The sequence below is a fragment of the Pyrus communis genome, chromosome 6 (genome assembly GCF_041283825.1).
Source record: "Pyrus communis isolate YQ-2024b chromosome 6, ASM4128382v1, whole genome shotgun sequence".
NCBI classification, from domain to species: domain Eukaryota; kingdom Viridiplantae; phylum Streptophyta; class Magnoliopsida; order Rosales; family Rosaceae; genus Pyrus; species Pyrus communis.
The window spans coordinates 3,168,160-3,181,860 of NC_142570.1; the positions used below are offsets into that span (position 1 = coordinate 3,168,160).

At 39.4% G+C, this 13,701-nt stretch overlaps 3 protein-coding genes and 1 pseudogene across 3 annotated transcripts; 3 read left to right on the forward strand and 1 right to left on the reverse strand.

The window, feature by feature from the left end:
• The first annotated feature begins 780 nt into the window (after positions 1–780).
• On the forward strand, positions 781–2,347 carry LOC137710455 (HVA22-like protein a). The gene is given in 6 exon segments (XM_068449477.2): positions 781–1,007; positions 1,131–1,157; positions 1,279–1,401; positions 1,785–2,034; positions 2,109–2,126; positions 2,128–2,347. Coding segments are annotated over 6 exon segments (531 nt in total). The 5' UTR covers positions 781–945; the 3' UTR covers positions 2,179–2,347.
• Positions 2,348–2,746: 399 nt separating this feature from the next.
• On the reverse strand, positions 2,747–6,670 carry LOC137710454 (microtubule-associated protein RP/EB family member 1A). The gene is made up of 8 exons (XM_068449476.2): positions 6,015–6,670; positions 5,245–5,313; positions 5,046–5,132; positions 4,251–4,357; positions 3,961–4,103; positions 3,792–3,868; positions 3,571–3,684; positions 2,747–3,094 (listed from the first exon to the last, which is right to left on the reverse strand). Exons 1-8 carry the CDS (start codon positions 6,120–6,122, stop codon positions 2,927–2,929), a joined length of 873 nt encoding a protein of 290 aa, XP_068305577.2. The 5' UTR covers positions 6,123–6,670; the 3' UTR covers positions 2,747–2,926.
• Positions 6,671–10,031: 3,361 nt separating this feature from the next.
• On the forward strand, positions 10,032–10,747 carry LOC148696121 (small ribosomal subunit protein uS4y pseudogene; annotated as a pseudogene).
• Positions 10,748–12,165: 1,418 nt separating this feature from the next.
• LOC137711241 (pectinesterase 1) lies at positions 12,166–13,113 on the forward strand. Its single transcript, XM_068450470.2, has one exon. The coding sequence runs from the start codon at positions 12,269–12,271 to the stop codon at positions 12,971–12,973; it is 705 nt and encodes a 234-aa protein (XP_068306571.2). The 5' UTR covers positions 12,166–12,268; the 3' UTR covers positions 12,974–13,113.
• The last annotated feature ends 588 nt before the right edge of the window (positions 13,114–13,701 follow it).

Sequence of the window (13,701 nt, forward strand, 5' to 3'; positions counted from 1 at the left end):
TTTTTTTTTGAATTTTTTTGAATTTTTTACAATTTATTTTAATTTTTATTCAATTAATTAATCTCTGCCGTTGGATATAAAAAAATTTGAATTCCAACACTCCAGATTGTGCCACGTGTCACAACGGTAACTTTTCTTAATTTTAAAACTATTTTTTCTTTTATTTTTTTATTTATAAAGCATATTAATATCCACCGTTGATCTCAGATCAAATGGTGGATATTAAATAAGACTTTTTTATTTTTTTTTACCGTTGAGATCGAACGGTCCAAATTAAATAACCGTTGAGATCTAACGGACCGTGGGAAGTCACGTGGCTTCCCAACGGTAACTGACAAAGTTTTTTTTTTTTTTTTTTTTCTGATTTTGTGTCGGCAACGAGCCCCCACGCGCGAGTGGGATGCACGCGCTTGACACAAAAAAAATTAAATATTGCCTGATGCCAGGTTGACGTCAGCGCTGACGTCATATGGCCTCAGGCTCTCGGACTGGCAATTCTCCACGGATCCGGAGCTCGGGCCTCCACCTTCACTCGGACTTGCCCACGCTGGAGCTGATCCACCGGGCCTCGGGCCCTTGTTCTGTCCCCAGTCCCCCGAGCATGCGTCCACGCTGGGCTTGCTCTAACTCAACCTACTACGGCTCAAAAGTCTTTTCTTTGACTCAATCTCTGTCCTTTGAATAAAACAGGACAACAGTAACTCCCATGAGACCAGTCAATAATTTATCATCAGACCTTTTGCTTTTGCTTTTGCTTTTGCCACCCCGCGTATTCTTTGGTGGTGCTGAAATTGTAGGAAGCACCTGTCCCCTCCTACTCTCTCTCCTTCTACACTTCTACCGACGCTTCACACAAAAACCCTAGCTTGTTCCAGAAGCACTTTTCCCAGAAGCTCATACGGTTTCAGTTCCGAGAGTGGTAGATTTGCATTGGGAAGTCGGGAAATGGGATCTGGCACCGGCAGCTTCCTCAAAGTGCTTCTCAGGAACTTCGACGTTCTTGCTGGGTACACCCACACTCTCTCTCACTGTCTCACTTACTTTACCAAATTTTGCAAACCCAGTTACAAAGTTTTGATCTTTTTTTTTTCTTCTCTAATTTGATTTGTGGGTTTTTTTTTCTCCTGCAGGCCTGTGGTTAGCCTTGTTTATCCACTGTAAGTTGGGTTGAAGACACTAACTTTTTTTTTTTCCAATTTTATTTATTTATTCATTGTTTTTGTGTTTAATTTGAACTTTTTTGTAATGGGGAGTTGGATTTTGGGTTGTTTTCGATAGATATGCATCGATTCGAGCGATAGAGACGCAGTCTCCGGCGGACGATCGCCAATGGCTGACTTACTGGATTCTGTATTCTATGATTACTCTGGTTGAACTCACCTTTGCCAAAGTCATTGAGTGGTAAATCATTTTCTACTTTCGAAATGTAGTTCCTTATTCACTTGTTTATAATCTCAGATTGCATTCAATGTGCTACTTTACGTTTGCTTAAGATATGAGACTCCGAAAATTTAGATTCCTTCGTTAAATTTTCGTGTAAAGATTTCGTCTTGCTGCATTTACCAGTTTTTTTCATACTGGTGCTTAATGGAAGATGTATGAAAAGTTATGTTCGAGTTCGCTTGGTTTGCGTTGTCCTATCAGCCTTGTTGGGGCTGTAAACAATTATCTTGCGTTACATTCAATGAACTCTCGAGCTGTTGTCGTTCACGAATGATGTGCCGTTGCTGCATTTGCTATGATTTTGTGTGTGTGTGTGTAATGTTCTCGAGCTTTTCTTGCAGGATTCCAATCTGGTCTTACGCTAAGCTGATTGCGACTTTTTGGTTGGTCCTCCCATACACGAGTGGCGCTGCGTATGTTTATGAACATTATATCCGACCTTTCTTTCTCAACCCACATAAAGTTAACATTTGGTATGTTCCGAGGAAGAAGGATGTATTGGGTAAGGCAAACCAAGACGACGTTCTGGCTGTTGCGGAGAAATACATTGCAGAGAATGGGATTGAAGCATTCGAGAAGATCATCCACAGGGTATGCTTATTGACCATAATATTTGAATAATACATTGTAATGTGCTTATAACGTTGCATATTCCGTTTCTGTAGGCTGATAACAACCAGAGGGGCAGGGGGATCCGTCTTTGATGAGGACCGTATGTACTATCGAGCATATTAGCCATACGTTTCACTGCATCTAGTCCCGCGGTCTTGTAAAGAAGACGATGTTGGGCGTTACCTTTTCCATAGCTGGTAGCGTATCTCTATCTTTCGGTTTTGTAAAGGATACTGAATGTTTCTTGTTTACTAATAATGTTGTTATCATGGTTTGGCGACATCTTTTCTCATACTTTGTCTCTTAAATTCAGTTAGTCCAAAGTTTTAATTTATTTGCCTTGACTCAAAGTTGACATAAGCAAAAATTCTAGGATGCTCCAGAGTATAGGATGCTTCGGCTTTTCAACCGTTGGACCTTGGTTTTTGCGTTCTTGAATAAAGATCTAACGGTTAAACATCTCGGAGTGCCCTGTATTCTGGAGCAGCATAAAAAATCCCTAAGGTGGGATTAGCCGGGAAATTCGAACATCCGGCATCCGCCGTCATTTAAAACAATTTGTGCGTAAGCTCATACCTTGAGTAGTTAAGTACGTAGCACAGACTAATAGTTGCTTATCAAAGACCAAAAAGCAATAAAATTCGTCAAAAGTGCTTTCAAGAGAAGTTAGATAAAACAAGTTAACAAGATCTCATTTCAAGTAGAGTGTCTATTATTAATAAGATCTCATTTGTTTCGGTTCGCAACCATCTGTCCAGCACATACGAGGAATAAGTTCTTCAATTAATGGAAAGAGAGACCACTGATTCATCGGCTTGTTTCGACGCTAGTGTCTTGCACAGGCAATGTCCTACAATGTTGGCCTCAAAACTCAATGGTCAGTTTCTGTTTCGGCTTCAGCTTCCGCTTCTCCTTTGGCTTCGCCTTCATCTTCAGCTTCACCAACATTCAGCGATTGGTAGAGGTACTCCTGGGCTTCAGCAAGTGGTGATTCTTTTGCATCCGCGGCATACAATATCTTCTTTACTGCCACCGCTATCTGCATGAAATATAATCGCAAGTGTGATGAGTTGGTTCATCAGATCACTTAACATCCAACATTCATACACAACGGCATATATAACTACTTTCATACACAACGCGATATATACCTACTAAATCACCCAATTTCAAGAGGGGAGGGGGCAGAGGCAGAGGCACAGGAGGGAGGAACAGACGGACAGAGTATTGTTTCTAGTCAATACTAGCAAGAAATGCCAGCCTAAAGGAAAAGGAAGAAATAAATAACCTAACCTAGCTCCTTACGAAAAGAAAACCGAAGTCTAGATACATATAATCTCAAGATCCATTAAACAATTCCAATATTTTGCTTCAGAAGTTATTTTCTTTCTTCAGCTTTAGATGCAAAGCGAGATTTGAAAAGAAAGCATGATACCGGGAAAAGGAATACACATCATAGGAATACAATGCAAGAATAAACCAAGTAATATAGAAAAACATGACAGAAATTCCTACCGGGACCTCCTCCAACTCTGATGTCTGACAAAGAACTTCAATATCCCTTAATTTTGCGAAGTAAAAGTCCCTTTCTTTTTCCAAAAGGTCCACAGAGAGCTTGAGATCTGTAATCTGTACAACAGAAGCATACAAATTAAATGAATACTTAAATGAAAAGGTCCACGCAAAGAGAGGGAGAAAGAGAAACGATTTCCTCAGGCAAGGCTAGATACTGATACCTCCTTAGACAAAGCTTGAATCTCTCCTGAAGAATTTGCACCGCCTGCTGCTGCATAAGGCTTCCCTTGCCTTGGTCCTAAAGAAAACAGCATCAAGCAATGAGAAGCACTTTAAAAACTAAATAAATGGAGTAGAAACGACACTTTTGGTGGGGGAAGGTGATCTGACCTGAGGTCTTATTAAGACCAACTGTATCTCCAGTGCCAGGGTTATGTAAATTGCTTGCTTGCAGAGATTTTGAGATTTTCTGAGCACCTTTGGGATGCCGATCCTTCCCACCCTTGCACCTTCGCTCCACAGGGTTATAGTTTCTACAAGGAGAAAATATGTGAGTTGGAAGGAAAAAGGGCCATTAACGTAACGCCAACACACAAGGAAAAAGGGCCATTAACGTAACGCCAACACACACTAACCCAAAGCTTTAAAAAGAGAGGGGAATGTTAGAAAAACGAGCATACTCATTCATAATGCCACCATTTATGGAATCACAGTAACGTTTCAGCCATTGCAAGAATTCCAAGTTGTCCAAAGGCCTGCCTTTAACAAGCCTATTGACTTCAAGAGGCTGCAGAAGGATTGTGGTCAGTAAGAATATAAACAACTTGGTTGTGCTTGTTCCAAAGATTACCCCAATCCGGTTTCCCGGCTCACCTATATTAAAGTTTGCAGAATACAAACTATCCCAAGTCATGGAACCACTACCATTCACAAGTTGCAGTCCCTCCATTCGACTAGGAAAAAGAATTACAATAGAAGTACCACATATGAATACCACACAAGCTCTCTGTCAACCTTACTCTTCAATCATTAATGGCAAAGAACGTAACTGCTAGCCTTATCCTAGCAAACAGGTCATGAAGAGGGATATTTTCTTTTTCCTAATAGACAAACAAAGTTAAGACCAACCAAATCGTAAAGGTACCACAAATGAGTGGGAGACAATTTAGAGCAAACAACACCATAATATGGTATGGACCTACGAAACTTTATGAACAGTTCCTAGACATAAAGAATTCCCATGATTCATTCTAGCACCTATATCATAAGTTTTCATCTATACAAGATAAAGTATTCCCATGTGTGGTGAAGATCAATACATGCCCCGCAAACAGAATTTTGATTGGATAGTTCTTTATTCTAAAAGTGAGTATGTATTGGAGGTGTTTGTAAATAACTTTCAAAATAAGGTTATTCCTCGAAAGCCAACTATGAAAAAAAAGACAAGGAGTGGAGGAGCATCGTAATGAAAATACCTTCTCAATTTTTAGCTTGTTGAATACTTCCTGTAGAACCTTATAATTCTGGATCATATCATATTCTGTTTTCGCATCAAAATTGACCTGCAATAAACCAAATAGAAGGAGAATGAAGAGGGAGCCAGTCCGGCAATTAAATGTTAATCCCACCACAATGTGCTGATCAAATAAATAAAAGATGCAGAGACACAGATACCTTGTGCATTGGAACAACACCAGGATAGGTCATATCCATCATTTGACATTGCACAGCACCAGATGCAGCCTAGTCACATTTGTTCGCACCGTTATGATTACAAGAAGTTTAGTATTCGTTTTCAAGTGAAAAATTTTAAGATCAAAATTGCACAATGTGACTTAAAACAGTCCAATGAATACATATCACAATTCAACACGAAAGCTACTTTAGTTTCATCCATCCATCCTACGACTGAGTATAAAACTGTCGTAAATTGTCCAAAGGGGGAAACCCCGAGTTGCATTTAAGACTAGGGCTAATGCTATTAAACCTATTCGACATTAGACATGGGCTCACCCCATAAACAGCTCAACTAGAAGCAGTATACTACTTCTATCACTTAATTTGTAATCAAAACCCACAATTCAGTGTCGCCTCTAATCAATTGGGTCTTATCACTAACACACTTTCATAAATCTAAGCAGATAAAGCATTCAACTTTCCAATTATATATACGATTACTTCAATTGGGTCATACATTACCTTCAAATTAATGGATTAAAACATAGAATAAAGATAATTCAGAAGAAAAAAAAAAAAAAAAAGGAGCCCAGAAAGCATTTTTCAAAATGAACAAATGGGTAATGCTCAGATAAACAAACCCAGATCAAGATCGTTTCTTTTCGATAAACAAACCCAGATCAAGATCGTTGCCTTTCGACACCCACATTGTCAAAATCACAAAGAAAAATAATAAGAGAGAGAGAGAGAGAGAGAGAGAGAGAGACCTCTTCAATGCGGGAGAGATTGAGCTGAAGGCGATTGTTGATCCACGTCAAAATCTCATTCCTCCCAACAAAGTAAGCACTGTCCATTATCCCAATGTTGGAAGCCATTTTTCTTCACCCAGAGTTTTCCCAATTCTTCCAATTCTCACAGACCCAGAGACACGGAAGGGAGAGGAAAATGCCCAAATAGAGTCAGAAGAGAAAGCAAAATGTTGTTTAAGTATTTAAACCGATGAGGATTAGGGTGTAATGAGATTTTCAAGGAAAAAAAAATATATTAAAATTCAAACAAAAATTCAAAAAAAAAAAAAAAAAAAAAGATTGTGGAAACCGCAAGAAGCTGAAGGAGGATGGGAATTTAATGGTGAGAGAGAAGAGAGAAAAAGAAACGGAATTGGAAATTTGCACGACCGGCGGGCACTGATATTTTGTAATCCGGAGGGTATCGCATCGTAACTGCATTTGGCAAAACAAGCGGGCGAAGAGGAGAGAGAGGATTTTGTTTTGTTTTGATATTAGTTAACTTTAATCCCTTTGTTTTATTAACTTAATCCCTTTGCCACTTGGGATTGATAGTAACTTTCTTCACGAGCAACGTTTATTTGTGGAGGAAGGAAAATTTGGGTGGAGGTGCTCCACCGTGTTATCTGACGTGCAATTAGTTTGAGACGTTACAAGTTTAAAGAAGTAAATGTAACCACGAGTTGGTGATTTAGAGATAAATGATGAATTGCGAGGTTTTCTTCAAGTTAAAAATTAGAGGTCTTGGGTTCGAAATCCGCTACTGGTGTGGAAGCCAGACTTGTAGCCAAGGGGAGGCTGAAATGTCTTTGTGAGTCTTCCCGGCCCCCGGAAGGGATGGATAACCGTAGTTTGCCACCAGTTGTCCCTTTTTTACAGAATAAAAAAAGAAGTAAATGTTACGTAGACTAAAATTTTACACTAAATTTGTAAATCAAATGACGTATCACAAATAAGACTTCTTCTAAATCCGTATTGAATGCCAAAGTCTTCGACCTTGGTGGTAATTGAAACTGTGACATCCCGTCCCGGAATTATCGGAAAAGTACGTGTGAAATTACAACTATGCCCCTAGTTCGTTTTGTGTACGTTTATTGGATGTTTTGTGTGGTGTGGACATGTGTTGGGCCACACACCCACACTGTCTCACTCTCCCTCACCCTCTGTCATTCTCTCTCTCTCCCTCTTCCCCCGAGTCCTCTATTCTTCTTCTTCTTTAAAAAAAAAAAAAAACGTATGGACACTCACACAATCCCTCAAACCTGGACAGATCGAGAGAACCAAGGACACCATCGAGTTGGTGAGGCTGTGAGAAGTCCAGTGATACCCTTTTCAGGTAAGAACATCGACGTTTTCATGTCGATTTCTTAAACTCCGATTTGAGTACTGTTCATGCAACATTAATTTACTTAGTTTTTGGACATTTGAAGCTTGTAGATGTGTTGGTGAGGTCCCAAGGAGCTTGGGAGTGCATCGTTGGACGGGTTTGGACGTCGAAATCACGAACTGTAAGTTTGGCCGGATTTTCTTATTTTTAGAAAGTTGATTTCGTTGTTTTAAGGCTCTAAAACTAGTCCAACGTGGTAGTTGAGGTTTAGGGCTTCATTTTGGTATAAAGTACGTGAAAAATGGATGAAAAACGACGGAGAATAGTGAGTTTTAAACTTTCCCAGTTTTCCGGTGGCCGGAGTCCGGCGAGAGTAGATCGGAGAAGAAAGGAGAATATTCCGTTAAGTTTAACGGAATATTCCTAACGGCAGTGACGGCGTCAGTTAGGTTTAACGGAATATTTCGTCAGTTTAACGGAATATTCCTGACGGCGTCTGTTGACACCGTCAGTGTGCATGGCACGTGGCCGCGCGTGGGGGGCGCGTAGGTCCGTGCCTTGGCCGGCGCGTGGGGGCGCGTGCGGCGGAGGAAAATTATTCTAAAAATATGGTTTGTGATCCTGAGGTTGTGTAGAGCACGTGGGTATATTCATTTGTCCATTTTGAGCAATGTATGAGAAGTTATTACGAGAAGTTAGTTATGTGCTTTAAAGTTAACGTTTTTATAGTTGTTTCGCATTTAGGTGACACGTACCCCGAGGACGAGCGTGCACACGCGAGGCAGGGGGGCTACGACCCTTCTACATACCAGTGAGTGGACTTTTGTTTTCCGTATATACCTATATACATTTATATTCCCAGAAATTGATTTAAAAAGGGTTATTTGCCTTATGCCATGCATGTTATTATTATCGTTTATGCATCATTGCACACATTAGTAGTGGCATACATATATATGCATATTGGTGCTGTGGACGTGCAGGTAAGTGCCAGGTAAGTGTTATTCACGTTTATATTTCAGTAGTGGTTAGAGATGCTTAGAGAGCTCATAACCTGCACCCCCGGTGTTAGTGCTCCCGCCTAGAGTAGGGCACAGTCCTTCACGTGATGTTCACCTCCCGCACCACACGCTCAGCTTGGATCCAAGTTAGGTGCATAGGCCTGTCGTACAGACCACATTAGGTGGTTCCGACTCGTAGGTGACCCGCGACTATTCGCACAGCCTTCACGTGATCGTAGCACTATAGCGTATATATATGTTACACCCAGGCCTGTCGTACAGACCACTTTAGGTGGTTCCGACTCGTGGGCAGGTTTAGATATTGAGATTGAGATTTGAGCTCTAGATGTAGCCGTACAGGTCACGTTAGGTGACTCCGGCTGCCAGATTACATGATATTGATTATGTTTATACCTGGGCACTTGCATATCCTTATGAGAATTCGGCATGGCATATTATCGAGCATGATTGATATACCTTGAGCATATTTGGCATATGTATTATGTATATATATTTTCTGGGAAGTATATAGGTTTTACGGCGAGGGGTTAGTAAGTATTTTATAAATGGTTTTCGAAAGCTTTGTTTTTGCCCACTCACGCTTTTGTTTTGCGCCCCTCCAGGTTCTAGTTGCTTAGCCGTTGCGGTGGTTTCCCTTGAGGGCTTTCCGGCGTTTGTGACAGACACTCCCCATTGTAGGGTCGCCTTCGGGCGTACTACTGTTGTCGTTTTCGTTTGGGCTGCTATAGACCTGCTCTGAAATTGTATCTCACTTACTAGCACTTGTTTTAGTACCTTGTATGCTAGTTTTTAATTATTCGTACTTTTATATTACTACTTTATTAGCTTCCGCACGTGCACATGGCTACGTCACCTTCGTGTGACGGCCAGCACGCTCCGATCTCGGTCGGGGTGTGTCAGAAACCTTATATATAGCTTTGAAGGTTTCACCTATATTCCATGTTTTGAATTTGAAGACAAGAGAGAAACCCTTGTTTGTGGGTTGATTGATGTTTAAGAACATGTCTACATCTTATTTTTCACATCTTCATTTGATGGTTAACAACGAAATTACAATAGATATCATTATGACGGGAGCAAGAGATTCAAGCAATGTCACATTAATAGGAATCGATCTTAATCTTTTTGTTCTATTGGGTACATGCATTATGTATGTCTCTAACTTTATAAACAATAGATGATTATGGTAAAAGATAATACAAAATGCCCACACACAGGTGAATTCAATTAAAATTTTGAAATATTTTAATTCTTTTAAGGAATTTACAAGTGTTCAATTAAGATTTTATTTGAATAATACACCCTCTCTATGCATTTGAAAAAATTTGAAATCTTATGGGAGATAAATATGGAAGAGGAGAGAAAAATGTTGGATTTAAAGAGAGAAAATATTGGATTTAAAGAGAGAGGTGAGGGAAGGGAAAAAAAAAAAATTTGTACGAGATTATTTAATGTCCGTGATTTTTACTTTTTAATATTTTTATTCAATTGTGAATAAAAAACCAAATCGTCCTTTCATATTTTTTTGGTTGACAAATATGGTTTTGTTAATAGGTAGTGTAAATTGTGAAAAATTATAATGGTTAGTGATCTTCGATGAGAAAAAACCCTCGTCGAGTTTTTGAGGGCGCGACTCTCCTCAGGAGGATGAGCCGGTGGAAGCTTTTGGACGAGGGCCAGAACAAGCTCGATTATGTCTTGGCTTTGGCTGTCGAGAACTTCCTCGAACGCCGCCTGCAGACGATTGTGTTCAAGACTAGTATGGCTATGTCCATTCATCATGCCCGTGTGCTCATTAGGCAGAGGCACATCAGGTAGTCTTATTTGTTGCTACTGATCTATTTACGTTTCATGTGACGATATTAATACTACAGAAAGGTGTTCTATTTGCTCATAGTTTGTGCTTGATCAAGAAACAAATGGCAGTACTGTCTATTACATCATTATACCAACAAATGTCATGCCGGGTTGTTGATTATTCGCTTAAAGAGAAACTTGGAGCTAATTTGTTGTAAAGTTAAATGGAGGAGTTTTAGAGTTAGAACTCATGTTTTACCACTCTATATCCATCAAATTATCAGTATAAATTTGCTGCGATATTGATTCAAGAGTTGTTCTTCTTCCTGTTTCATTTCGATTTCTGCTAATAGAGAAGATGCTATAGTGTTTGAATGGATCACATTGGTTACATATTATCAAACATCAACCAGTGTTTCGGTTGCTTGAGCTGCAGGGTGAACATTCCCTCATCCCTGGTGAGATGTGCCCGTTGGGCGGTGGACAGAGTGGAGCGAAGGAACGCGAAGGCGGCTGCTAAGAAGGCTGCTAGTGGAGACGCAGGCGAAGAGCAGAGCCGGCCTTGAAATTTTAGGGCCTGTGTGAAAGTGAATTAGAGGCCCTCAAATTGCGAATTTAATATTTTTTATTTTTTATTTTCAGTTTTGGTTTCTATAAATTCTAATAGCACAAACAAATATAACAAATCAACTGACAAAAAGGTGAATTATTTTTTTTCTTAATTACTTAAAGGTCCAGCTACTTGGTACTACAATTTAGTGGTATTCTTCTTCACTTATAAGTGAGAGGTCTTAGGTTCGATTATCGCCAAAGACGAGTTTGAACCACATCATTGCTAGTCCATTGTGAGGCTAAGCCTACCCCCTTCCCCTTAGAGTAAATAATATCATTGGTTCAAAAAAAAAAAAAAAAAAAACTTAAAGGTCCAGGGTTGGAATTTTTATTTTAGTTTTGTGAAAATTTTATAAAGTAAAAAATGATGGAGGCAAACCTCGAACCCATTCCCAATCGGATACAGAGAAACATAAGTAGCACTTGTGCTAACAGTTGATTTTATAATTTTTTTACATATATTGGTATATATACGTATATTCATGTAAAATTGAAAAATTAGGAACCATGTACAGTGACACCACTTGCACACCCTTAGGGCCGACCCTGACGAAGAGTATGAAGATTGAATGACATTAGGTTTTCTCCTAGAACTACTAGGATTCACTTCTCAGTTGCAATTCTACGTTGCCTTGCAAATAATGTTTTTTTTTTCTTTCCAAACTCGATTTTTTGGGTCACTATTTCGAGATGTTCTGTATTTGACTAGTTTTGAAGGATTCAATTTTTCATCATTCAACAACTAGCTTTCTTTTGTTTCTGTGTCTCCTTGCCCATCGAATATATTTACCGTTAGCTACGCGATCAAGGGAACTCTTTCGAAGTATGATTCTTTATGGACTTTCTATGAACGTCAAATCTCGTACAACATTATAAAACATTGTGAAAAAATAAAATAAAAACTTATGAACAATTCCTCTTTTGAGACAGTCTCTTACCATTTATCTTGTTAATATTAGACAATCTTCATTTTCGGGACTAGTTGATTCAGCCAACAACGATTTGTTGAGAGTATTTCTGCACAATCATTTTTGTTTCCCCCTTGAATATTTTTTTTAATGTAATTCAATTGATGGGTCAAAAATAAACAATATTGTACAAGAGAAAAAAAAAATAATGTACGAAAATTACTTTCTTATTCATTAATTATTAAATGTCGGGGCAATAACATTTTGAAGAGAAATTTTTCAGTGGGCATATAAATATAGGCGGTTGGAAAAAAAAAAATTTAATCTCCAACCATTTATGTTATGACACTTAACGTACCAAACCGTGTTCACAATACACTAAAAAACTCTCCATTTTGAGGGCTTATTATAAGCCGGCATCAACCTCGTGGCAGATCATATTATAAACTTAATTAGATTATTTAATAATATCATTAGCTCAAACTATACTCAATCTCAATAGTCATCGGCCCATTAAACCTTCCTTCTCCAAAACTTCATCCAAAACCCCAAAACCAGAGCAGACAAATGGAATCCATCAATCACCTCAAAGGCTATGGCAAAGTCAACCTAGAAACCCTTGAAAACCCAAAACCCCAAAAACCCATCTCCTCCGCCCTCGCCATCTTCGCCGTCATCTGCCTGACTCTAGTGATCACCCTCGCGATCGCCGCCCTCATCCACGAATCCATCACCGAGTCATCCGACGAGTCCCAACCCCAATCCGTCTCCAACTCGGCCGAGTCAACCATCAAAACCGTCTGCAACGTGACGCGCTACCCCGACTCGTGCTTCACTTCCATATCCGCCCTCAACCGCTCTCCAAACCCCGACCCAGAAGCCATTTTCAAGCTCTCCCTTGAAATCTCCGCCGCCGAGCTCTCCCGCCTCTTGGCGTTGATCAAGACCGTGAACTCCGATCCGGCGACTCAGGACTGCGTTTCTCAGCTGGAGGAAGCGATAAGCCGGGTCAACGACTCGGCGTCGGCGATGAGGGTGGACCCGGGAGAGAAGGCGTTGACTGAAGACAAAGTGAAGGACATACAGACGTGGATAAGCAGCGCGGTGACGGATCAGGAGACGTGCTTGGATGGTTTGGAGGAGATGGGATCGACGGCCGTGGAGGCGGTCAAGAGCGAGATGAATAAGTCAAAGGAGTACAGCAGCAACAGTTTGGCAATTGTGGCCAACTTCAAGGGCATTCTTGACAATTTCAATATTCCCCTCCACTAATTATATTTGAATTAATTGTATAAAGAAAAAAAGAAAAAGGAACATGAGTTTAACTTGTTTTTTTTTTTGTTTGTTTTGGTTTTGAGTGTTTTAAGTATAATTTTCTTCTTAAATTATATAAATGGTGTTTTTTTGTTGTATGATTTTGTGTTTTTAATTTAGTGATTTGTTTGCACTTGTAAGTTCTGCATGAACAAAATGTGAATAACCACATACCTTCCCATCTTGTAATTAATATCAAGATCTTTGTGCGGAGCGAAGGAAGGAGATTCTCAGTTGGCGATTGATTTTGTGACGGATAGATGTACACTTTTAGGAAGACAAACCAATGTCATTTATAGCTCGGTCATATTTTTCAAGAGTGTGCACTTTTAGGATTATACAATCGCTTTGTTGATCAGAATGTGTTACTAATTGATGGATAGACATACATTAAAAATATAAAAAAAAACAAATTGATGTCATTTAAGTTGCATTTTTAGGATTATACAATCGTTTTTTGTTGATAAGAATGCGTAACTAATTGCCAGTGTTCGACTCTTTGTGATAAGGGATTCTCTTGTTATCGTTTTGTATACAGTTGATTTTCTAGAGGAAAATCACAATTTTCAATAACTATTTTTTAAGGAGTGATATATCAAATTGTGATTTGCCCTCACTTCCATAAATTGCTCCTTATGCGTGAAAAGTGAGGGGCTTCTCGGTTCTCTTTTTAACCAAGTTATTTT